Raw genomic sequence first — 24755 nt, forward strand, 5'->3', positions numbered from 1 at the left:
GTGAGACTCTTACATAGAAGTCCGATAATTAAAAAAAAATGTTTGCGTTTTGTAATAGTAGATGTGACCTTGAGACGTCTGGTTGAACTTGAGGTTTACCCGGTGGACAGTATGGTGGCCAATCAAGAGCCTGTAGCGTATACTTTTGGCTTCTTTTGAGTGTCTGATTTGTAGAACGTTCATGGAAACATGTACGACCCCAATATCATTGATGCATGCTGTAAGGTATGTGGCATAAGAGCTCTTGGGATACCAAAGCGCTGTAAGGGCTCCTTCACACTGGCGAGAAAATCGAGTGATTTTTCTTGCGTTGCAAGAGAGAGTGAAAACGCATGATTATGAAACCTATGAATTTCAATTGATCAATTCTCATTCGCAATATTCTCGCACCTGCAATGCCGCAAGAGAGAAAAAAATCGCAGCAACTCTTTTATTTCGGTGATATCACCCATTGTTTTCAATGGGGCCGGCGGTAGCAGTGCTAGCCCTATTGAAAGCAATGGGAGAAGATTGTGATCCCTTCTGCAGCTGTGGCAGCTGCAGCAGGGGATTCCTTCATCCAGGGGTTTCACTTTGTTTTCAACGGGGCCGGCAGCAGCTCTGGACCCATTGAAAACAATGACGGAACATCGCGATCTCCTGCTTCTCCGGTGACAGCAGCGGCAGGAGATTTCTTCATCCCCACATTGTGTTCAGTGATGAGGGGACTCCCCGCAGGGATGAAGAAATCCCTTCCCACTGCTGTCACAGCAGTTGCAGAGGATCATGATCTTTTCCCATTGCTTTCAATGTGGCCGGCGCTGCTGCCCCATTGAAAACAATGGGATGAAGGGATTCCCTGCAGTGATATGAGGCTGTTTTCACATGAAAACATCTCGCATTCAGGGGGTTTTAGAAGGTTGGCGAGAACAATATCGGGCCGTGGATCACGGCCTGATATCACACTAGTTAGTGTGCAGGAGCGCTAACTAATGTTTTTGTATTGGTCCAATGCAACGTTTCATAAGTCTTTTGTCTACAGTTCCTGCACAACTCTATGTATCTCCGTGGTCACAGACTACAAACATCACCTGTGTAGTCTGATCCTGCAGTAATGCTCCTTCCATCTGTCACCTATAGATCCAAAACGATAGACTTCAATGTAGACTATTTGTAAATGTAATTTATTTTGTCTATAGCTCCACCAATTGGAAAAAAAATGTCTGGAAAGTTGGAAGCCTTGTTTATACTACACCATATTGAGTCGCCCCTTAAAGGGGTTGTTGTTGCTCCATCCATTTCAGTGAGAACGCACTCTATCTCCTACCATCCCATTGAAATGAAACCACTGCTTTATTGGTTTGTGGGTTCTGGGATCTACTATCTCGTGATCGGTGGAAGTCCCGGGGTCAGACCTCTTCCAAAGAGCTAGTCGTCTCCTACCCTATGGATGACAGCAAGGGGATAGCTTCTTTTCGTGGGACAACCCCTCCAACGTATTTGTGTTGCCCGAATTGTTGCTATGGGTTGAGCAACTGTTGAACATCACTACTTTTGAGTGCCATATAGAGATGTACAAGGCACCCTACAACCAGGATCCTTTCCGTTTGGATGCTTTCATTACAACACGTCCACCCTTGTAGGTGTTGCATTCACCTGGGTTAGCTGTACCCAAAGCCCCACAACAAGGGCTAACTGTACTTTGGTGAACACCCCACCACCATCACCACCACCACCACCATGACTGAGTTCCAAACTCGATAGTAGCCAATATCCATTCATTTATTATTTTTTTCACTACTTGCTACTATCGAATACTTTTGAGTGTCGTCTCGATTTCCTCAATGGATTGCACTTTGAGAGATCTATGGTAGATGGGTCTAGGTGATGGGCACTAAGCCATTAAAAAAAAAAGTGCTGCCATCTAACATTTGGAGCCTATCACATGCGGTTACCTGACTTGTAGGAGCGCAGTACTTGATGCGCCAGCTGAATTAAACCTCTCTATGGACAGTGACCTGTATCATTTCCCTTTGGTCAGGGTGACCCCGATGATGTCCTTCAGGCACATAATAAAGTAATTGTAAACATGGTGCATTAACCTACATGTATCGCTGGACGCCATATGAGCTTATTCCCCATTTCAGCATTTAATTTGTTGAGAAGCGTTCTCTTTATTGTATCGTCTCTTCCTGTTGCTAACAATCTATAACTTACTCTTTGGCTCGCAGGAAAATTAAAGTGTGGGACCTTGTGGCTGCGTTAGATCCGCGCGCTCCCGCGGGGACACTTTGTCTGCGGACACTTGTGGTAAGTATACAGAGATTTGTTGTGTCGGCCGCTCACAAGCATTAAGGCATTACAGCATGCTGGAATAACACAAGACATCTAGTTATTTAATGGGGGGGGGGGGGCTCTTAGGGTTATAAATTATTATATGACAATGGACCGGCAAATGAAGGAACCGGCACCAAGATGGGCACAGAAATGCTCCAAATATACAGAATTAGGTGCATTTCTCTAATAGATTACTTTGTTTATCACGTTTTTTTATTATGTTGCTCTTTTAGTAGAATTATTACTCCTTGTTTACAAGATTTAAAAGGCAAAAGGTTACTTTTATTCCTGTTTCCTGGCATAAAAAATTGCTCATTTTGGCGCACGCGATGTTTGGGTTAAATGAGCCTTCCTTTAGGATTTTCTGCTACTCTAGTGTGTGATTTGGTTTTAAGATGGGCGGGGCCTAGTGGGGGGGGGGGTTACATGGCCTCAGTGGACCAAGTGTGCTATAATTTACAATGTTGCCTAGTGTACGCGTTTTCTTGGCGACAAATTTAATCCTTGGCTGTAGACTCCTCCTGCATAGGGGCTCTTTCTCACAAATGTATGCAGTGCGGCTGTCGTGATTTGCGTGAATGCTGGGAGCTAGCCTTAGACCGGGCTCACAAGGCGTAGGGAACGTTGTATCCCTGCGTAATGTCACGTTTTTACTCGTGTATGCCTGCACATGTACAGCATATTTGTCTTACGTGAGTAATAAGCGGTAGAATAGAACATGCTGCGTTATTTTGTATGCACGTAACATACGCAATTGTGAGTGGAACAATGAAAATCGATGTGCATTCTTTAACCCCATCTACGCGTATTATGCATGTGTACACGCAATGCAAATATATGAGTGCGAGCCCCACCAGATGCCAGGTTCACACGACCGTATGCATAAAACGTTGTATGAGTCACGCAGCATTTTAGTGCGGTGAACCGGCCTATTGCTGCATATTGCCGCGCTTTTGGACTGCGCATGGAAGCGTATCTCACGCATGCTGTTAAGCGCAGTTTAAATTTCCCCCTCTGTTGCTTCACAACGGCGCATATAAACCCCGCCCATACGCAATGTAATTGGGCATTTATAGCATTGATGGAGAAATACACTGCAAGGCCGAATGCACGTGACCGGGTCTCATTCCGCATTCGGGATCCCGCAGCAGAATCCATCCCGGTGCCCGGCCTTTGTCAAGCCCAGCTAGAGAAAGGCCACACAGGCCGAAATGTTGTTGCGGTTTTTCACGTGTTATGGGTGAATAAACCGACTTTCTATCACTTGCACCAATGATACTGCCAAGCCTTCTTTTTTACCGCTGCCTGTGACCCTGCGTACCTGTCCGGATGATCATCTGTGCTGCAGGTGTGCCGAACGGTACATGCTGCGCAGTACAGATTATGCCGCAACGACGCGGATTCCACAATGATGACTGCGGACGGGCCAGTTATCGGACGGCTTCCATTGACTTCAACGGAAGCAGTCTGCGCTCGAATAGAGCATGCTGCAATTTTATGTAGCCCTCCATAAAGCCTCGCAAGCATCTGATTATCTGCTGACCATGTACTTCCACATGTTAGGAACTTGAACATGTACTTTGTATCGCACAGAACAGCGGCTCAGTGATACATGGTATCGGAGAACAGACCGCCAAAAGGCTTTCTTCTCATTTTTAGCCAGCCGTACGGAGCACAAGCCTCTCCATTTGTTACTGGAGTTGATGTGAAACAAGATCTGTGTAATTGCGGCCTCATCCAGGAACCATTATTTTCCCTCTTGGCAAAATTTCACTGCGGCCTGTTAAATAGAAGCACACTTAAAAGGATGGGCGCTGTGGCATGTGCGTGCCCGTGACCACAGGAGATCAGAATTTAGAGCGCTGCCATTATGGCCGTCCAGAATGAATCTTGGCTGAGTCCCAGGAACGGAATAGCCTCCCATCGCTTCTCTTCAGATTGCAAGCAGTAGGAGAAGGTTCATAGTTCACGGCTGTTGATTGCAGGCTCATTTGTCTTCGCTTTGAAGTTTCCAAGACGCGGCAACGTCTGCTTGATCCGCCGCGCTAATGTTATGACTCATTTTTATAGCTTGTGGTCTGAAGATTAGTGTGCGTTTGGACGTTTTGACAGTGACATTATCTAGTGATATCGTACGACGCGTCCCGGAGAACCTGCAAATTAATGTCGTGAAAGATTATGCAGAAGGCAGATGTCTGGAGACGGCCGGCTAAATCCTCCTAAGTTATGCGCCTGGAATAAATCTTCGAGGATCACCTGCAGCCCGTTGCCAGGGTGGAATTACAATAATCCCGCAACGTTTTTTATAATTGATTGAAATTGCGCGTTTCTTGAAGCTTACGGGCATTATTACACATGCTGCACTAGCTACATACGGATTACTACTGTGTGCCCTCAAAATAAGACCCTGTCATATTAATTTTTATATTAATCTTCTTTTCGGGGGATGTTTTATCATACTTGCCTAGCAGGCGCCGTCCAGGTCCCTCCTGCTGGTCTCCGAAGCTTTTGATTCAGTGCTCATTTACAGAGGATCGCTTCCTGGTAACGGGGTACATAAACCCCACCTCCAGGAAGCGATGGCTCTAATTGGCTAAGCCGTGGCACTCGAGAACCAATTACAGCCATCGCATTGGTTCATCGAGCGCTGCATTGACTGGTTCTCAAGCGCCATGGCTGAGCTAATCAGTCATCACTTGCTGGAGGCTGGGTTTATGAACGCTGTTACCAGCAAGCGGTCTTCTGTCGGCGGCTGAGGCCTAAAGCAAGAGCACCAGAGCTCCAGAGAGCAGTCGGAGGGACCCAAACAGCGCATGCTAAGTAAAATACTGCTTTTTGTAATGTAGTGTAGCTGGGGCTTATTGTTGGGGTAGGGCTTATATTTATATTTTAAGACCCACCACATGAAAATTGGGGTAGGGCTTATTTTAGGGGTAGGTCTTATTTTGGGAGAAACGCGGCACTAATGCTGCACTTGTATTTGCCGTGGTTACAATTAAACCCCAGAATTGGCATCACCGATGCCCATAGAGAGGTCTGGTATTGCAACTCGGATCCATTCAAAATGAAGAATGGTAAAGCTGTAATTCCAGACACAGCCAGTGATCAAGAGCAGCACTGATTGACAGTACATGTAAAAATTAATGTGTGTGAAGCCAGTAGCAGAAATCACCAAATACATTGTTCCTGGTTCCATAAGTTAAATATGGACTAGATTTAGGCAGGTTTTCAAGGCAGGATAAAGTATGGTCAGGACCACTTGGGCAACAAGAAGTCAGTCTAGTTTGGTGAAGGACTAATTCCAAAATCAGGCATGTGAAAAGAGATTTTCTAAAGAGATCAACCCCTTAGAGGGAACCTGATATGTTGATCATGGTGTCTGATCTGCAGGCAGCATGTTATAGAGCAGGAGGAGCCGAGCACATTGATATAAAGTTTTATGGGAAAAGATTTAGTAAAACTTGTATTTTTTTATTCATTTAACCCCCTCCCCCCCCACACACACCCCAGGGTGTCCAGTTACTTCCTGGGCATGCAGGGTCTGTAAGGGGAGCCAATCCTGCTCCTTAAATCATGGTGGTTTTTGTCTGTCTTTGACAGCTGACACCCACCCAAGGCTGTTCAAGTTTTAAATGCCCCAATCAGTATACAGGGTTCCCAAACATTCCCCCCACAATGAGATCATGAGCTCCCTTTTAGTTTGCATGGTAGTCTACGGGCTTCTAAAGTCTCCCATGAGTGACTGCTTATCAAGACTTGATTGTGGCATGTCTTGATAGACTGCCTGTCAGAATGTGGTATAATGCAACACTATGGCATTGCACTATATTATATAAACAATCAAACGATTGCAAGTTCAAGTCCCCTATGGGGACTAAAAAGAATGCAAAAAAAATTAAAAATTATTAGAAAAAAATAAAAGGTAATAAAAGTTTAACAACCCTCCCCCCCTTTCCTATATTTATAATGCAATGAAAACACCCCCCCCCCCCCCCAAAAAAAAACAAAACCTATTGCTGCTACCATAAAAATCCGATCTATCAAAGTGATGCATTATTTTGCACGGTGAATGTCCTCAGAAAAAAGTGTATGCCAGAATTGTTCTTTTTTTGTCATCTCAGTTCTAAAGAAAAAAATGTAATAAAAAGCAATCTAAAAATCGTATGAACTCCAAAATGCTACCAATAGAAACTACAGGATGTCCTATAAAAAGCAAGCCCCTAGAAAACTATATCTATGGAGAAATAAAATTTTTGGCGGTCAGAAGATGGCTGCAGAAAACAATGTTTTTCCAAAGATTTTTTTTAACGCAGTATAGAAACAAAAAGTATATAAATTTTGGTATTGATATAATCATACTGACCCACAGAACAAGGTTAGTGTCATTTTTGTCATGTGTCTACACTGTAAAAATAAGAAATAGGACCCTCTCAAAGATGGCAAAATTGCTTTTTTTTGTTCCCCCTGTTCACTCTCTCGGTACATTAAATGGTGCCATTGAAAAATACAACTCGTACTGTAAAAAATAAGGCCTTTAGTACGTTGATGGAAAAATAAGAGTTATGATTTTTTGAAAGTAGGGTGAAAAAAAAAAAAAATGAAAAAGAAAAGAGCTGCATCACTGAGGGGTTAAATCTCATTTTGAGCTTAGGAGTCATACGGGCGGTCTCATTGAGTGACAGAGAGCTGTCGGTCACTGAGTAGGACCGCCCACTGGACTCCTAAACATAGAGGAGGGGTTTAATGAATAAAATATATGTTCTACTGAATCTTTTCCCACAAAGCAATATAACAACCTGCTCAGCTCCTCCCGCTCTGTACAGTGCTGCCTGCAGATTAGACGCATGGTAAAAGGTGAAGTCAAGGTGCAAGCACAGAGTCATGATTGAGTCCTCAGGTGACGTCACAAGGTGATGTTTTCTTGGCAGACTTTTTTGCGGGGGAAGGGGGGGGGTTTGCAAGCTGGGTACTCATTTTACCAACCTCGAAAGGATAGAAGGCTGAGTCAACCTTGCGTTGGCTACTTGAAGCATGCGGGGATTGAACTTGCAGCCTTCAGGTCGTGAGCGAGAGCGTGAAATCTTGAGTTGCCCCGTAACTAAGATGTTCTGTTAATACTTATGTTGTCTTATGCATACTGTCAACCTTTCTTTCTAGAGTCGTTGTTTGTTCGTTTCATCCATGTATAATGCTTTGACCTATGTTTCCTCCTTGTCAGGAACACTCAGGAAGAGTTTTCCGTCTACAGTTTGACGAGTTCCAGATAGTCAGCAGTTCTCACGACGACACTATACTCATATGGGATTTTCTAAATGACCCAGCTGCACATTCGGAGTCCACGCGTTCACCGTCTAGAACATACACTTATATCTCCAGATAAATGACACTAAATAGTACCTCACGATTGCACAGGTAAGACCCGGTAGACCGCTGTTATTTTCTTTATTGTGCTCTTAATTTTTACATTATCGTTGTTGAGTTGTCAACTGGTTGTCTTCATTAGGCCCAATGTCCACGGACGGATTTGATTTGCAAAATCCGAGCGGAAGATCCGCAATTCAAGCCGTCCATAGCGGAGCATGGGCGTCTGCACCTGAAATAAAGTATGTGGATTTGTTTTGTGGATCTTTTGGTCTGGAAAACAAATTGCAGCAAATTCTATTTTAGTGCGGACGGATTCCATTGAAGTCCATAGAAGCCGTCCGATCCGTGGCCCACCCGGATCTAACACTGTAGATGGCTGGCAGATCCCACGATAGAGCAGGAGTTCATCTGGCAAATTTTCGTTCCATCATAAGACTGATCTTGCGGTCCGTTTTATTTTTTTCTGTTCCTGTAAATGGACTCTAGCACAGTGTGAGTCTAAGCTAACGAATATTCACTGGAGATATGTTGAATTAATATGTATTTATCATTCTACTGTAAAGGGTTTAGTTTTTTGTGGACTTGTATGTGTGGGTACAAAGTTTAATATTTAAGCTTATAATTAGAGATGAGCGAGTATACTCGCTAAGGCACATTACTCGAGCGAGTAGTGCCTTAGCCGAGTATCTCCTCGCTCGTCTCTAAAGATTCGGGAGCCGGCGGGGAGCAATGGGAGAGAGCGGGGAGGAACGGAGGGGAGATCTCTTTCTCCTCTCCCCGCCGCAACTCACCTGTCGCCCGCGCCGACCCCGAATCTTTAGAGACGAGCAGGGAGATACTCGGCTAAGGCACTACTCGCTCGAGTAATGTGCCTTAGCGAGTATACTCGCTCATCTCTACTTATAATTCTACTCAAGTCTACATTTTGATTACAGTTAACCTCAATATCTCGCTTCCCACTCGTTTCACATCCACGGATGGAGCATGTACTCCCTTGTACATGACCTAAAACAAGATTGAAACAAAGTATCATTGGCACACATAACACAACACGCATTCTGACACTTTTTTTTGTCCCATTAAGGGCCTATGGACACAGGCGGATGTTTGCTGCGGAATCCGCAGTGGGGGTCTGCCCGCAGATTCCGCATCAACGTCCGTCCATAGGATACAATGGGAAAGCAGTTGCAGTTTCCGCATGCGAATGAAAAAAATCGCAGCATGCTGTATTTTAGAGCGTTTTCTGAGCAGATGGCTTCCATTGGAGCCAAATGAGGGAGCCAACTTGTACCTGTGGAGGACACCGATGAGACAGCCACTCACACTGCCTCTTAATATAGAGGGGGTGGCTGCTTGGTGTATACTCCTGCACAGTGTAGATACAATGTGCCAGACCTTCTGGTATATGTAGTTCACCATGCAGACTAGCAACCTATTAATGACGCCATAATAGTTCGGCGGGCTGTGCTGCACTTCAAAGTGAACCACATTGGTACTGTCACCCTGGTCTTCCCCAGCGTTTAAAAGCCACGCTGCATGTGAATGATGCATCATAAATGCAAAGTATTAGTTGGATATGGGCCAAAATGCTTGAGCTCACAAGCCAACGTCAAGGCTCCTTGTGTTTTGTGAGTTCCTACACTAAATATAAATGTATATAAATATAAACACTGGGGGGGGGCCCAGGGTGACAGTACCGATGTATGTATTTATTTTCCTTTTTTCATGTTGCATTAATGATACTTTCCTTGTATTTGCTGTAGGACTTGTTTGGAAGATACAATAGATGAATCACCTGTGAATTCCGGGAAAAACAATTTACTTGACCAGTATTTGATGAAAAAGACCCGTTTGTCTTGACACACCTTGAAATAATGACACGGTGTGACAGCTGGGAGCAGCCCGGGCCATCCTGCACAGCGGACTGCTGGAGTGCTGCTATATGAAGATTATCATTGTCATTTTTGTTTCTTTTTACCCTCCTCTCTGTCATTGCTACAGGGGTTTGCTGCTTATTACGTCGCTAGAGGCTTGCACACTCTTGTATCAGTGCCCGGGGGCGTCCTGTTTAAATGTAGGGAACGGACAAGTCACAAATTCACTAAATATATTTAAATGTCTTGCCAGAATATCTGTTGCTTTGCTGTAAGCGAAAGAACAATTTCAGCTGCGCCCCACGCTCACGCCGCGTACAAGTGTGGTTACGTTTGGGAAGTCCTGGAACTTATGCAAATGACTTCAGATTTTGGAATAAGATTTCCTTCACAAGAATGATTGAAGACTCCTAGTGAAATAAAAATGTATGTTTTATCCTTGTAAGCATGGATTTTTTTTTTAACATTTCCTCCCCCCCTCCCCCCTCACCTCGTTTTTTTTTTTCTAAATTATTGTAATTATTTTATTTTTTTCATTCTTCAGTGTTCGCTTGTGTATTCATTTTCACCCCTTTGTATTGTAACGATTCATGCGTTGTAGAACTAGGTTTAGTTCTGTATGGGCTATTAAAATGTAGAGTCAAAATACATGCATTAGATATTTTATTATATAGGGAAAATCACTTTAAAATGACTTGTTTTTTATCAGTATTAGGGTATTTTTTATTTACTTGTACTTTTACAATGTATTGTCATGCATTTATCCTTTAAAGGGGTTTTCCTATGCTTTAAAATTGCTGCACAGCCACTCTGTCGTCCTTGGTTGCTGCTGACCAGGACATGTGACTGTTACAGCCAATTACTGGGCACAGCAGTGACCTTCGATAGCCAATGATTGGCTGCAGCAGTCACATGTTCTGATCGACAGCAACCAGGAAGGACAGAGTGGCTGTGAAGCTATTTTAGGTAATGGGAAAGCCCCTTTAAAAGGGAGCAGCTATGTCCTCAGGTTGGCAGGGCTGGCTGTATAGCTTTGCAGCTGTGACCTCACTGACTTTATCTCCTGACCATCTGTTTTCCCTCGTATTAAGTCACATTAAATTCGTCTCTCAACACTTCGAATAAGTCAATTGAGCGGTCTTCACTATTGTCCTCCAAATCTGTCGTCATCCTTTGATAATAGGTGGTAGAGACCGCCCACTTGCCAAATTCCACTCCAAGGTCATCGAGTCTAGCAGGACTCTGTAGACGGAAAAGAGAAGTTGCAATGATCAGCAATGATCAGCGGGGCAGCAGCTTTAAAGTTATGACCAGAGGCTATACTGGGTCCTTCTTTAAGAACTCATCACAGAACATTGTGGTCTCCATGTTGGTCTGTAGAGACCATTCATTCTCCATAACAGTAAATCACCATTATTTTCCATTTGAGTAACTCCTTTCCTTAAAAGTCTTATATCTTTAAAGCAACACTGCAGAAAAACTGCTGCACTGGGGCAGATTTATTAGATAAAAGCAATATAAACCTGAAGACAAGCAAGGGAAACGCCAAATTTGACACTGTGGAGCGTGCTGCGCATTAGATTTGGTTGCAGCTTCATAGGCATATTAGACACTTTGATTTATACCACGTCTTCATTGACCTACTTTACCCTGTTATTACATCAAAACTGTTATGCACATCATTAAAGGGAACCTGTCCTCCCCTTTTGAGCCTCATAAACTACGTTACGGGACTCAAAGTTGAGGGAATGTGGAGTCTGTGGAGCGGTTTCATACTCGCGGGTGCCTCGATCCTGCATTGTGTCCCGGCAAAGTTGGCACGCATATAGGGTCACTCTTTTCAGCTGGCTTTGTGCACGTGAATCCCCATTCATCTCAATGGGAGAGCATGCACACGGCGCCGGCTGAAGAGTGGGTGCATGCCAACTTTGCAGGGACACGATGCAGGATCAAAGCACCTTGTGGTCATGCCAGAGTTTGAAACACAACGTAATGAAGGTCAAAGTTGAGGAAACTGGGAGTCTGGGAAGCTAATGGCAGGCTCCCTTTGATAAATTGACGTATTTTAGGAGTCGACCATGCCCCCTCTTTTAGACCCTTCTGGAAAGTGTCTAGTAAGGTGCACACAGTGTCTTAAGCAAGTAACCAATCTGGTACACTGCATGCACACCAGTTTTGGCATATATGCTGATTTCGAGTACATTTGCCATAGTAGATCTGCCTCACTGTTATGCCATGTTAAGTGTCTAAGGGGGCAGTGCATGACACCTATACTCAACACCAAAGACCATATCTCCATGTCATGCTGCCCTCCCTCAGGCCCCACATTCAGCACAACAAAATGAGTATGTTTTGCCAAACTTTCCAAAACTTTTGGCTGATATTTTAAGTATATTCATATGAAATTAATGATCTATTTGAAAGCTTTCCTTTGGCTGATGTGTGCAGAAAATGTATTAGTGTATGAAAGTACTTTTTATTGCCCCCCCCCCCCCCCCCACAACAAATAAGGGACCCAAATGATGGAAAAGATTAGAAAGCAGAAAAACAGGATTGCCAGATCACCACCTAACAAAGTAATACCTTGCTGCCTACGGAGTTGGTCTCCCCTCTGGCCAAACAGTCATAACTTATCGGTGTTTGTGTGTTTTTTGTTTTTTAATCATTTTGCAGCTATAACTGGTTTACTTTCGCACTGTTCTGTGTAAATATTTGGATGGTAATGGATTCTTTTTAGTAATTTGACTAATGACTTTCACCGATCCCGGTGTCACAGTGCATAGTGATTGGTGCAGCCTTCGATCTTTTAGGGGATCAGAGGAAATGTATTATTTATTGCCTTTTAATACCTTCATATTACATGATTAATACTCTGCAAAGTTCATCTCATCTACATTCAAAATGTGGACCATACAGTAACTTAGGGTCATGCCAGAGTACTGGTAAAACCCGGCAACTGTAATGGTTTACTAAGGCAAAAAACACTGCAAGTGACCTTATATTGGTCATAAAACTCAGCATAGTTAGATTCAACAACTATGTAACACGATTCATAATGTTTCTCTTTCCCATATATTTTCACTCTGGCCTTGATGACTCTTGCATGAGTGTCATGCCGTATGTGACCCAGGCCTTGGTCGAATCTGGTTATAAACTTTGGATATGTAAACCTATATTGGAACACTTTACACCCTCCCCAGAATGTTAAGGGGATTTCATCAAAAAGTGACCTATTATTTATATAGATCAAGCGTAGAAGTTACACATTTGTTATGAATTTTTGTTGATTTCTTTTTGTCCTAATCTATATTAAAAAAAAAAAAATCTTTAGTTTTGACACGGACAACAAAGCCAAATATGTCGACCCTTTCTGCTCTGTAGAGAGAACTTTTCAGCAGTCATCTCATTATCACAGGCGATTGTCAGGGTTCATCACCTCCCCCTTCCTGTACAATGACCTCTGCATAGGTCATAGAACATGCTCAGAACACTACAATAGATGCAATGAGTCCCCCTTCTGGCCACTATGTGTATGGCCCATGAGGCTGCTGTAAAGCATGTCTCTAAAGGTTAACTGCAGCTCAGGCAAGATAGCAGCCCTGTAGTCATGTACAGACAATAGAATTAAAAAATATATACAATTGGAAGACAACAGATTCACCATCTGGGTTTAAATGGCTAACAAATATAGATTATGCATTTCCTTTTAATACAGTGAGGTATGCAATGGGAAAACAGTTCAGGGTAATCTGCTTAACAATAACCCTACTCGTTATTTGCACTAGTCTTAAAATGCAATTAAATACATATGCATTTTTATACATTAAAGCATCACCAAGCTAACCTGAAGTGAGCAGCACCCAGCATGTAAAACGGCTTCACCAACGGCACGCTGAAGTCTTACTCTTTCCAAATCTTCTGCGTGTATAACTAATAAATTAGTTGCACCTTATGCAAATGGAGACCCAGCAGTGCGATGGGTGGGCCGGCCATCCTTTCCCAAACTCCGCCTCCTCTGCCAGTGTAAAGTGCACAATGCCTGTGACGTCATCAACAGGACTAGTGAAAACTCATGCATGCGCCAAGAGGTCACAGAATGGCACATTGGCGCCAAGAGGTCACAGAATGGCTCTCTCATTTGCGCAAGTATGTATTTGCCCTGTCGGTGGCATTGTAGGTCTCATCCACTTTGCACTTCCAGAGCAAGCGAAGTTGGGGAAAGACCTCAACAGGAAAAGAGATGGTCCAGCCCACCTATCGGACCATTGGATCTCCATTGGCATACAGCATGGGAACTTTTAAGAAAAAAATTTATTTTCCAGGGTGGTAGGCCGTGCGCATCAGTTATAAAAGCAGACGTTTTAGAGTTAAATTTCAGTCTGCTGTTGGTGTAGGCGGTTTTACTTGCTGAAAACTGCTGACTGTTTCCCTTTAACTCAGGGGAGTAACTGGTGGAGCCAGGAAACGCCAAGTCACTTGGCCTTAGCTAAAATAATTACATAGAGGTAAGACAACACGCTGAATCTTTGCCGTCGATGAAGGGCTCCCTAATGACAAATATTCATTTTATGTGATTTTTGCTTAAAATTCTCAATGTCCATGAGGAAGTTTGACTTTTTTTTTTCTTACAAAAAAAGAAATGCTAATAACTAGAATCACCATAGTGACCAGAAAAAGTACTAAGAAGTAGAATCACCATAGTGACCAGAAAAAGTACTAAGAAGTAGAATCACCGAATGGACTAAAAAAAAAAGGTACTAATAAATACAACAGGAAAAAAACAAAAAAAATTAAAATTCATTTTTCTTTTTTTACATATTCGACTAATTTATCCAGTTAAAACATATATTTGTTTAATAGATGAATAGTTTAGATATATTTTACGATTCTCTTTACGGCTAGACACGTTTTAGAACCAAAATATTTGTGCTGAATTATTATAGAAGAAATTAAAATCTCGAATACATTTTTTGTAGTATGAGTATTTTTTTTTTTATTTTTTTTTAACCACTGAGCGCACACAAAAACATTTACAAATCCTAGCTCTATAGCTTTAAAGTTTTTCCAGTAACCACAAAAAGCTCAGAGAGGAAAGCCGAGAATGTCCTCATTCAGCAGTTGTAAATAAGTGAAATTTAACAAAAATGTCTGAACCATCGAGAAAAAAAATCAGCGTAAAAAACATCAGTAAAATACAAACCGCTCGATCTCCTTTAACAGATCATTCATATCCATGTTTGATTTCTTATCCAACAGGCAGTTACATCATTACACTATCCATAACGAAGTCATTAGAATCTCTTCGCTCACCCTGCAAATGAAGGGTTTCCTTCACACTATATAAAGGATGACAATAGTTGGCTCATCAGACTATATGAGATATAATTTATAGAAACGCATTGTATGTCTTGGGCGTTGCGTATCGATGGCTTTTTCAACATTACTCTGTACAGCCATATAGATGAAGTATCACTTCCAAAAGTACAGAAAATTAAGAAATGTTCCTCGTTCCGAAATCTGAATTCTAAGATTATCGACATGTGAAATAAAGCTAATTGGAATAGTATCTCCGGTACATCAGACCGGGTTGTGGTTATGGCTAATCTTGTAGAAGTTTATCAGTTTTAGCTATTATTTTCTGACAACTGCCGGCTGAAATAGGAAAAATAGAGCTTTCAAATTATCTTTCGACCCATCTTGCCGAGGCGGTGTACTGAGGAGAAGGAAGATGGATCGGCAAAGTTGAAGTTTATTTCCTTCAGTGTTGTTATGCTCGAGTCTTGATCTTGTTCTATTCCCCCGATTCTCCACAACTAAACAGTGGCACGTAGAGTTTCATTTGTAAGAACGTTCTTTCACTCCAGGCATGCTTTAATTATAGTCAATTCACTAGAAGCATATATCACCAGTGTTGGGTAAAAGCATCGATAGGCTTTGTAATCTTCAATCTCACCTCTTATCCTAGTAATAAAAATGAAAGATGACCTTCCGTAATGAGGTTTAGTGTGTTAACGGAGTCTTGTGTTCATTTTTTTTTTCAATGACTCCCACCAGATACAAATTTTATATATTTTTTAGTTTTTTTTTTTAGTTGTTTATTGTTGATTCGAACATTAAAACAAAAATACGTTTGGAAGGGAAATATTTAGTATGTTTTTTTAATTTTTTTGTTATTCCGGTCGTTAAATTCAGTCTTCTTTTCAAATGTAGCAAGAAAAAAAAAATACTGTGTATTGTGGGTTACATGACGGGAGTCTATGGGTTAAAATTTTTTGCTTTTCCTTGTGCCAAAAGTAATTTTTGTCTCCTTTTTATAAAATAATTACTTTATTGCCAAAGAGAAAGTAAGCATTAAGTAACCGATTTAAAACGATAAGTCTTAAAGAGATAAGAGGACAGAGTAGTAGTATTATCGTCGTCCTGAAACGGTTTAGTAAAACTACTGAATCCTATTGGTTTCACACCGATAGACACATGTTCTCTGAACGCTCGTCACGACCGACGCATCTGATGTTAAGCTGTGTGATGTGACTGAATGACTTACCAGGGGAGCTTTGAGATTCTGCTGAAAAAGTGTAAACCGTTTTATAGTACGGAATCGCTCCTTTGTGGCAATTTCTGTACGTTTTTTTTATTTTTTATTTTCTTAGAAAATAATACCAAATGTCTAAAAAATGTATTCCCGAAGTGCAGCTAAGCCAATGACAATGTCGAATTGCAAAAACATCTTTTGACTAACTTACATATTTGTTCTATTTCGTGAAGACCTTTTTTCATGAGTTTACCTCTTACATTGTTTTGGCCCATACAATGTTTCCCTAAGTATGATGTATTGAAAAAAAAAAAAATCAAAAAAGGTTTTTAAAAAAAAAAAGCAAAAAAAACTCTTACATTTTTGAAATTATGGACAACGAAAACAATAGATATGTTTATTGCTGTGATGTATGCCTTGTACCAATGCATGGTGATATACTTGATAACCTTGATGAGTTTGGTGTTGATAGGGTAATCCAGTGTGTGTTCAAGCAACGTTAAATAGGATTTCATGCCACAATAAGCACTATAATACTGAACAATTGTATTCACAGTTGTGTTTGTTGAATATTGGATGTGATTCTTTTTGTCATGTGTTTTTCTATACCTTTTTTTTTTTTTTTTTTTTTTTTTCTTCGAGAAATCCAGGTTTTCCTGACTACCATCTATTACCAAGTGTATCTTGAAAGTATTTTGTGACGGAGGGTTTACAAAAAGTTAAAATGGGCTATGAAGGATGCCGCATCCCATGTCTTATATTTTGTATTTGATTTGTAATCCGATGCTCATGGACTATGTTGCCTATTAATTAAAGGTTATGACGATTACTCTTTTACGATCCTGTACTTTCATAAAATAACGTGCAAAAGGGTTCTCCTTGGCTACAAGGTCTAAAGTTCTATTTTTATGCGAGTAGTCTATGGAAATGCATGTTATTTTTTTATTTATGTGTCATAGGTTGATTGTTGCTGACATATCACATTTTAAGACTCAACCCTACTATATAGATTGCAGATATAGATTTTTAGAATTAAAAAAAATAATAATAATTTGACAAATCTTCACAACTGCTATATCTGCATTCAAAGACGTGCATTTTTTTTCCAAGAGTTTTCGGTTTATGCATAGTTTTCCTGTAGCACTATTAACAGTTGTTGCCTTACTCATGAAAGCCTTTCTGATCATATTTAGAAATTTTACAAAAAAAAAATTTAAAAAAATTAAAAAGGTGATAGGTGGCTTAATTTCTCTCCAGTCCCAAAGGTTTTTGGAAACAAACAAAAAAAACTGTGATTGTTCATGTGATGTGTTGTACTTCTGTTCACTTGTGATAGGATCATGGTATTTTTTCCACTGTTCAACTGGAAATTTACATATGCTAATAAAACAAACTAATTTAATTGGCTGTTTCATTATTCGGGTGTTGGCATGGTCTTGGTAACTGGATAGTCAGACCACAAGAGGAGCTTTAGGGTAGCTGTAGCTATAGGGTATGACATATTAGGAGGGCAAAACAGAAGTTCAGAGATTACTAATGAAGACTAGAGTTGAGCGAATGTACTCTGCCGAGCTTGATGCTCGTTCGAGTATTAGCGTACTCGATGGTGCTCGTTTCTCGAACGAGCATCAAGCCGTGTTCGATCCGCTCCAGTTTTTGGCTCCTCCCCGCTGTGACGTGCCTGTTTTGGCCCCTCCTCGCCGCGACGCAGTGCGCGTCAATGGCAAATTTTTTTGTCTGGCAGGTAGGGGAGAGAGCGAGAGAGAGACGAACCAAGAAAACACAAAAAAAAAAAAAAAAAGCTCGGGACCCGGTGTCCCACATACAAAAATGCTGGAGTCTCCCATTGTAGCCAATGGGGTTCGTTACTCGAGTAGAGCTCTCGAATTTTACGAAAAGCTTAACTCGAATAACCGGAGCATTTTGCTGCTCGCTCATCTCTAATGAAGACACTAACTGTAAAATAAGGGCCTATTCATCCTCTATTATGGCCTCCATCTAGGGGGCCCAACAGGGTTTCCATTTAAAATCCCGAAAGCAAGAACCCTGGACAGGACATGACCTGAATGGAACTTATTTCAGCCATTAATGAAAATTTGTCAAAAGAAGACCAGAAGGTCTACATTTTGGCAGGTTTTATTGTTTGTTTTCCGCATTTTGTACTGAAAAGAAGAACGCACTCCACCACATTATTCTTTCTGGCACAAAATGGGAACCTGTTCAAACAGACTAGTCAAGTTTCATCGGTTTTTGTTAATGACCAAGAGAGGTTCTGTTTAGGTCCTGTCCAGGGGTATAGATTTTAGGGTTCTAATAGAAACGCTGACGGGAACACTGGATGGAGGAACAACTTTTTGTATTCCTTGCAACATACAGTCCATTGAAATGAATGCCTTGCATGGCTCTTGCATGCCGTGTGATGTGAGGTTTCCCATTGAGAAATGGGAAACCCTTCCAATCCCCCATCGCATGTGACTCTCGCGTGAGGGGATCAAAGCTTCACAGATGCAATGCGTTTTTGCCTAAAAATGCCTCACATCTGTGGGTAAATCACACGTGTGTAGGTAGCCTAAGACATAGAGTGAAGTATAGCAGAGAAGGGTTTTACACAGGTGTAGGGGTAGTGGATATTGAATATGGAAAAATGATTGGAACTGACTCTGCAGCACAGGAACAACCATTGGGAAGATGACCCGGCAATCCAGTGATCATCTGTATAGTGGGCTTTCAAATGGATTATTTGTGGTACTTTGGGATAAATCTGCATTTTTCACACTATGGGATACACACCTGGAACATATGATAGCAGAGTATGCAAATCCCAAAAGTCACGTGACAAGACCTCTTCTCTGCAAAACAAGTCCAAAGGCTTTTGGTGTGCAGATACAGAGTTCAGGTTTATACCCAAAGGGCCATTGAGTCCAAGGGTATCGGGATACAGGGTGCAGTCTAGCATGCGGATTTGATATTTAGAAATCAGGCCCAGGACGGGTTCTGCATTCATGGTTCTGAAGAAAATACAAGCATTGTCCCTCGATTTAGGTGCGGATTTAGATGACTGTCCCTGCCGCCAGTATGCTGGTGTCTCAACCACCACTCTGTAGAGCGAGGTTGTTTTCGTACAGTACTGTTGCATGTATATTTTCTACAAAATCTCAATATTTTATACAAGAATCGTCCTGCACACTATGCAAAATATTTTCCATAGGGTTATCTCCTCATCACAACCCCTTCTGGAAATGAAACTCACCGATCACCTGTGATTGCAGGTGGACAATGCAGACAGCTATATATTCCTTCTGGTAGTGATAGTTTACTGTAGTATTACATTGCTGCCGTTTAAGTAGCTGTCCATGTAATGCTTGGATATGCTAGGTCCCCCCCCAGAGTAGCCCTCTGTTCTTACTTGTAAAGAGGTAGGTCCTCAAGCTGAGACCCCTCCCCATTCCTCTATGGTTTAGAAATAACCCTTTAAAAAGGCAAGTTTTCACAAACAAGCTTTGCTGTACTTATATTACGACTAGTAATTAGGAAATTATAGTACCAGCATTTCTGGTGGCGCAATGCGCCACACAGCTTTGCTACATGCATGTCACACACACGGCTGTGGTAAATGGGTGTGTGACAGACACACACAGCTGTACTACATGCCATTACCTGACAGGCACCTGACACACAGCTCAGCTACATGCCATGCGCCTGACAGACACAGCTCTGCTACATGACATGCCCATCACAGACAGTTTTGGTACATGATACAAACACCGCTCTGCTACATTATATGTGCATGACAGACACAGTTGTGCCACAGTACATGCGCATGTTGCAAACTCAGGCGTCACAAACACAGCTCTGCTACATGACATACATCCATGCTGACTATACACATTATACGTACAGCTCTACAAAATTTATGATGACTGCACAAATGACACACACAGCTCCTGGATACAGTGATCAGCCCCTGGTCATGTGATCCATGACTCCTCACATGACGGTAACATCATCACAGGTCCTGGTAGTTTCTGTTGGCTTATTCAGTACTACCAAACTGCGGAATAGCTCCTACCATAGCAGTGATGTCACCACGGGTCCTTCAGCCCGCGAATCTCTGTGGTGATGGTAGGTCAGTGTTTCCTGTCAGCATACTAACATTTTCATCAACACTTCTGCCCTAATAACCAATCGGGTTGAATCAGACAACCCAAACAATCAATCTGGTTGCTGTAATTGCTGAATAAGGCAGAGGTGTTGATGAAAATGTTAATATGCCTCCTGTCAGGAGTCAGGAGTTGTATTTTCAGTGTGTTAGGAACTGCCATAATGGTGCCCGGGAGCCGAGCTCTGACACTCACATACAGACAGACAAGTGGTTGTTAGTAGTTTGATTCATTTGCCATTTTTACTTTTCTTGTTCCTTTGCTGGTCATTGTTTACTGTATGTATGTATGTCTATAATACCAAGAAGTAGTAATGAAGCTACGGTAGGCTTTCTTTCAACATTCAATTTGATTCCCTACGGCAGTGTAATACTGTAGGGTTACGTGTCTACAGGGATTTGTAATTCAACAGTCTAATGAACCACCATAGTATCACCACCTTTGCTTGGCTTTGGTCTACCTCTCCACCATGCAAATTAGTCTGCTGCCATAATTAAAATGACCTTATACACTACAGCCTCGTTTTTCAATGTAATTGGGAGTTAAATAAGCAAATAGAGGGGAAAGAAACGCTGCGGATTTTCTGCTGTAACTGTACAGTTAGGCCTCATGTCCACGGGGAAAATAAGAATTAAAATCCGCAGCGGATTTTAACTCTTCTCCCGCGCGCGGATCCGCACCCCATAGGGATGCATTGACCACCCGCGGGTAGATAAATACCCGCGGATCGTCAATAAAAGTGATTTAAAAAAAAATGGAGCATGAAAAAATCTGGACCATGCTCCATTTTCATGCGGGTCTCCCGCGGGGACGGCTCCCGTGGGCTTCTATTGAAGCCTATGGAAGCCGTCCGGATCCGCGGGAGACCTAAAATAGGAATTTAAAAGCATTTACTCACCCGCAGCCGGCCGGGAAGGTCTTCTCTTCCTCACGGCCGCATCTCCCTTGCTTTGGCTCGGCGGATGTGCCCGGCGTGACGAATTCATCCGCCGGCCGAAGAAAGAAGATCCGGCCGCGGTGCAGAGAAGAAACGGAGCGGATGGGAGGTGAGTTTATTCTCATTTATTCTTATTTTCAGCGCTCATGTCCGCGGGGCAGGAGGGACCCGCTACGGATTCTACATGTAGAATCCGTAGCGGGCCCGATTTTCCCCGTGGACATGAGGCCTTAGGCTAACTTCACACAGGCAACCGCGATATGGGGCCATAAACCCCACCCCCATATCGCGCTCACGCCATGTGAATTCCCCATGGATGCAAGGCGTTTTCATGTCAAAACAGCTTGGTTTCAATGGAAGACCTCGCATCCCATGTCGTGCACCTAGTGTGTGGTGCGATGCTGCAGCCGGCTCCATTGAAAACAAGCAGCTAGATGGGACATGCCGATCACGGTGGCATGCGGGAAAACATGGCTCATGGGTTTGGCCCCATTCAAAAGAATTTGTGCGTTTCGCAATGCTTAATGCTCGCACGATTTCCTGACCCGCGTGAAGCCGGCCTAAGGGTTTGTTCACATGAGCGTATTGGCGCAGTGCATTAAGCAGTGAATAGAACCTATTGATTTCAATGGGTTCTTTCACTTGAGCGTATTTTTTCACGCGATGTGTGATCACGTGCACCAAGATAGGTCATGCTGCGTAGCTTTTCACATCTGCCCAGTCACCTGTGTGCGTTGGGAAGATACATTCTTGCGCAATTTCATAAACTAACCAGTTTCAAACATAGAAATCTGCTCTTCTGGTAACGAGAATTAGGATACAATAGGGGACAGAAAATTTCCCGTATCCCTTCCAAACGCCTTCTTTCAATAATTAAAATAATCGAAGGGTGTTAATAAATAACAAATACATTTTTGAGGATGCAGAATGATTTTTTAGGATTTTTGAGGATGCTTGAAATAAAAGCCCTACTTCAAAATTAAGCTCTAGTTACAGTTAATAAAAAAAGTCAATTAAAATAGTGTCCAGGCAGCTATAAATGTTTAAAAAAAAATTAAAAATTAATATAAGACACTGTCTTATTTTGGGGGAAATGATATGTGTGTGGGTGTATATATATATAACTCTGTGAAAAGGATAAAGGCATCCATGTAGTTTTTATACATAATGTATATTTGTCTGTCATCATTCACAGTTTTTTTTAGTGTTTAGCATTTTTTTTAAACTTTGTTAAAATTTTGAAATTGCTATTTTTTTATTGCTCATACAAGGTCAAATATAAAAAATAGGTGTAAAAAGAAAGCCCTTTAATCACATAAAGAGGATCAAAAAAATCAATTCAACAGCCCAGGGCTTTATACACACGGGATTTGTTAATTTGATCCCTGAAATGATGATTTTTCGTATGTGTGCAATTTTTTTTGCAATTTTCATGCATTTTTGCAATTTTTTATAAGTGTACATTTAAAAAAAACGTATATATGTACATGTTTTGCACTTCCTGGTTCTCTTAATTTTTTTTTAATGGTCCCATGGTTCCATGCATTAAAAATGGATCGCATTTGCATCATACGAGTGCAATCGGTCTTGGGGTTTTTTTCACACACCCATTGACATGAATGGTGTTTTTTACTCAAAAATCGTCCACTGTCCCCGCGTGAATACAGCCTAAAAATAAGCACAAGTTCCGTCTGTTTGACCAGCAAGACCGTAACCATGAATGTCTGATCATGAATTAGAGTCATTGAAGGGTTAACGACGTCTAGTAGCAGTTCCAGCGTCTCTGCTGGTGATGTTACCCAATGACAGGTGTCTGTACATGTTGTCTGCTTCTACTGCCTGGAATGGAAGTAAATTGACGACATGTACTTAACTTTGAATCCTCAATGAATCCCTGATGAACTGCCTGGAAACAGTGAAAAGTATCAACATAATTGCAGCAGTCAGAGTCATGACATGCTTGTATGTAGTGTAATTACCTGATACTGCTCCCCATCCAACTCTTCTCAAGGCTGCTGTATGCAGCCGGAATCCGCCGCTTTATCTTTATTGTTCTTCATTTACTGTAAGAACCATATGACGTTATTCCTCAAACGCTCACAGATGTCTAACACTTTCCCTAAACGCCGGCTCGCTTCAGAAATAAATAAATGAAAGTGGTTGTGAAGTTTAAGCCCCTTAGGATGCTTTCACATCTGCCACGGGGGTTCCCTTTCCTGCCCCATTCGTGGAGCAGGAAAGGGGAATCCCTCCAGCCGAACGGCTCTGCTGTCATAGCGGAACCGAACAGCGCCCAATGGACGCCGTTGGTTATAAGGGGGTCAGTTCACCCAGCTGCCCGGCATTTTACCGCATGAACAAGCGTTGCATGCAGGACTTTTTCTTCCAGTATTTTGTGCCGGATCTGCGCTAGAACCTCCGACCGGGATGTTCCTGGGCAGCTGTAATTGGACACCTGAGCAAGAATCAAAGTAGTATTTATTCACATATAATATTTACTTGGGCTTTCTTTACCCCTTATGACATTGGATACTCTGCGTGGCATACTTTCTACTAATGTCTGATACACTTCAGCTGGTATTTCCATCCATTCATCCTGCAAACAAGTTCACTAAAAAATGAAAAGGGTCGCTGTTTATATTTCCTGACCTTACATTCCAGTTCGTCCCAAAGATGTCCAGTAGGGCTCAGGTTGGGACTCTGTGCAGCCAGTCCAATCGTGGAAAACATCCATATCCTCAAACCAACTTCGCAGCTTTGATATTGTGTAGCCAATCACTGACCTCGTCATTACACAGCTCTAGACCACTGAGGTCAGTGATTGGCTGCAGTGGTTTGTATGTGCAGAATGCCATCACTGCGGCCAATGTAGACACAGGCTGGCTGGGAGGACTGGAGCAGCAGCCTGGACCAACAAGGAATCAGAGCAGTGATTATAGCTTGGTTAGTTATTTTTTTAACCATTTCCTGCCATCCAATATTTTTTTTTATAATATGAAAAAAACCTTTAAAGGGGTTGTCCCGCGCTGAAACGTTTTTGTTTTTTTTTCAATAGGCCCCCCGTTCGGCGCGAGACAAACCCGATGCAGGGGTAAAAAAAAACAAACCGGATAGTACTTACCCGAATCCCCGCGCTGCGGCGACTTCTTACTTACCTTGCTAAGATGGCCGCCGGGATCTTCACCCACGGTGGACCGCAGGTCTTCTCCCATGGTGCACCGTGGGCTCTGTGCGTTCCATTGCCGATTCCAGCCTCCTGATTGGCTGGAATCGGCACACGTGACGGGGCGGAGCTACGAGGAGCAGCTCTCCGGCACGAGCGGCCCCATTCAGAAGGGAAAAGACCGGACTGCGCAAGCGCGTCTAATCGGGAGATTAGACGCTGAAATTAGACGGCACCATGGAGACGAGGACGCTAGCAACGGAACAGGTAAGTGAATAACTTCTGTTTGGCTCATAATTAATGCACGATGTACATTACAAAGTGCATTAATATGGCCATACAGAAGTGTATACCCCCACTTGCTTTCGCGGGACAACCCCTTTAAGGCCGCCTTCACATTGGCGTGAAA

The 24755-nt window shown here is 42.3% G+C and overlaps 1 protein-coding gene across 5 annotated transcripts in view; it reads left to right on the forward strand.

Moving 5' to 3' along the window:
- The window catches only part of BTRC (beta-transducin repeat containing E3 ubiquitin protein ligase), a 213046-nt gene extending 203054 nt beyond the window's left edge, over window positions 1–9992 (forward strand). For all 5 annotated transcript variants that reach the window (XM_066600943.1, XM_066600945.1, XM_066600946.1 and 2 more), the window contains 3 exons: window positions 2211–2289; window positions 7535–7728; window positions 9444–9992. In XM_066600943.1, the coding sequence (XP_066457040.1) occupies window positions 2211–2289; window positions 7535–7696 (241 nt within the window). In that variant the 3' untranslated portion in view covers window positions 7697–7728; window positions 9444–9992. The remainder of the gene's footprint in view (window positions 1–2210; window positions 2290–7534; window positions 7729–9443) is intronic.
- The last annotated feature ends 14763 nt before the right edge of the window (window positions 9993–24755 follow it).

This window comes from Eleutherodactylus coqui, chromosome 4, assembly GCF_035609145.1.
Source record: "Eleutherodactylus coqui strain aEleCoq1 chromosome 4, aEleCoq1.hap1, whole genome shotgun sequence".
NCBI classification, from domain to species: Eukaryota; Metazoa; Chordata; class Amphibia; order Anura; family Eleutherodactylidae; genus Eleutherodactylus; species Eleutherodactylus coqui.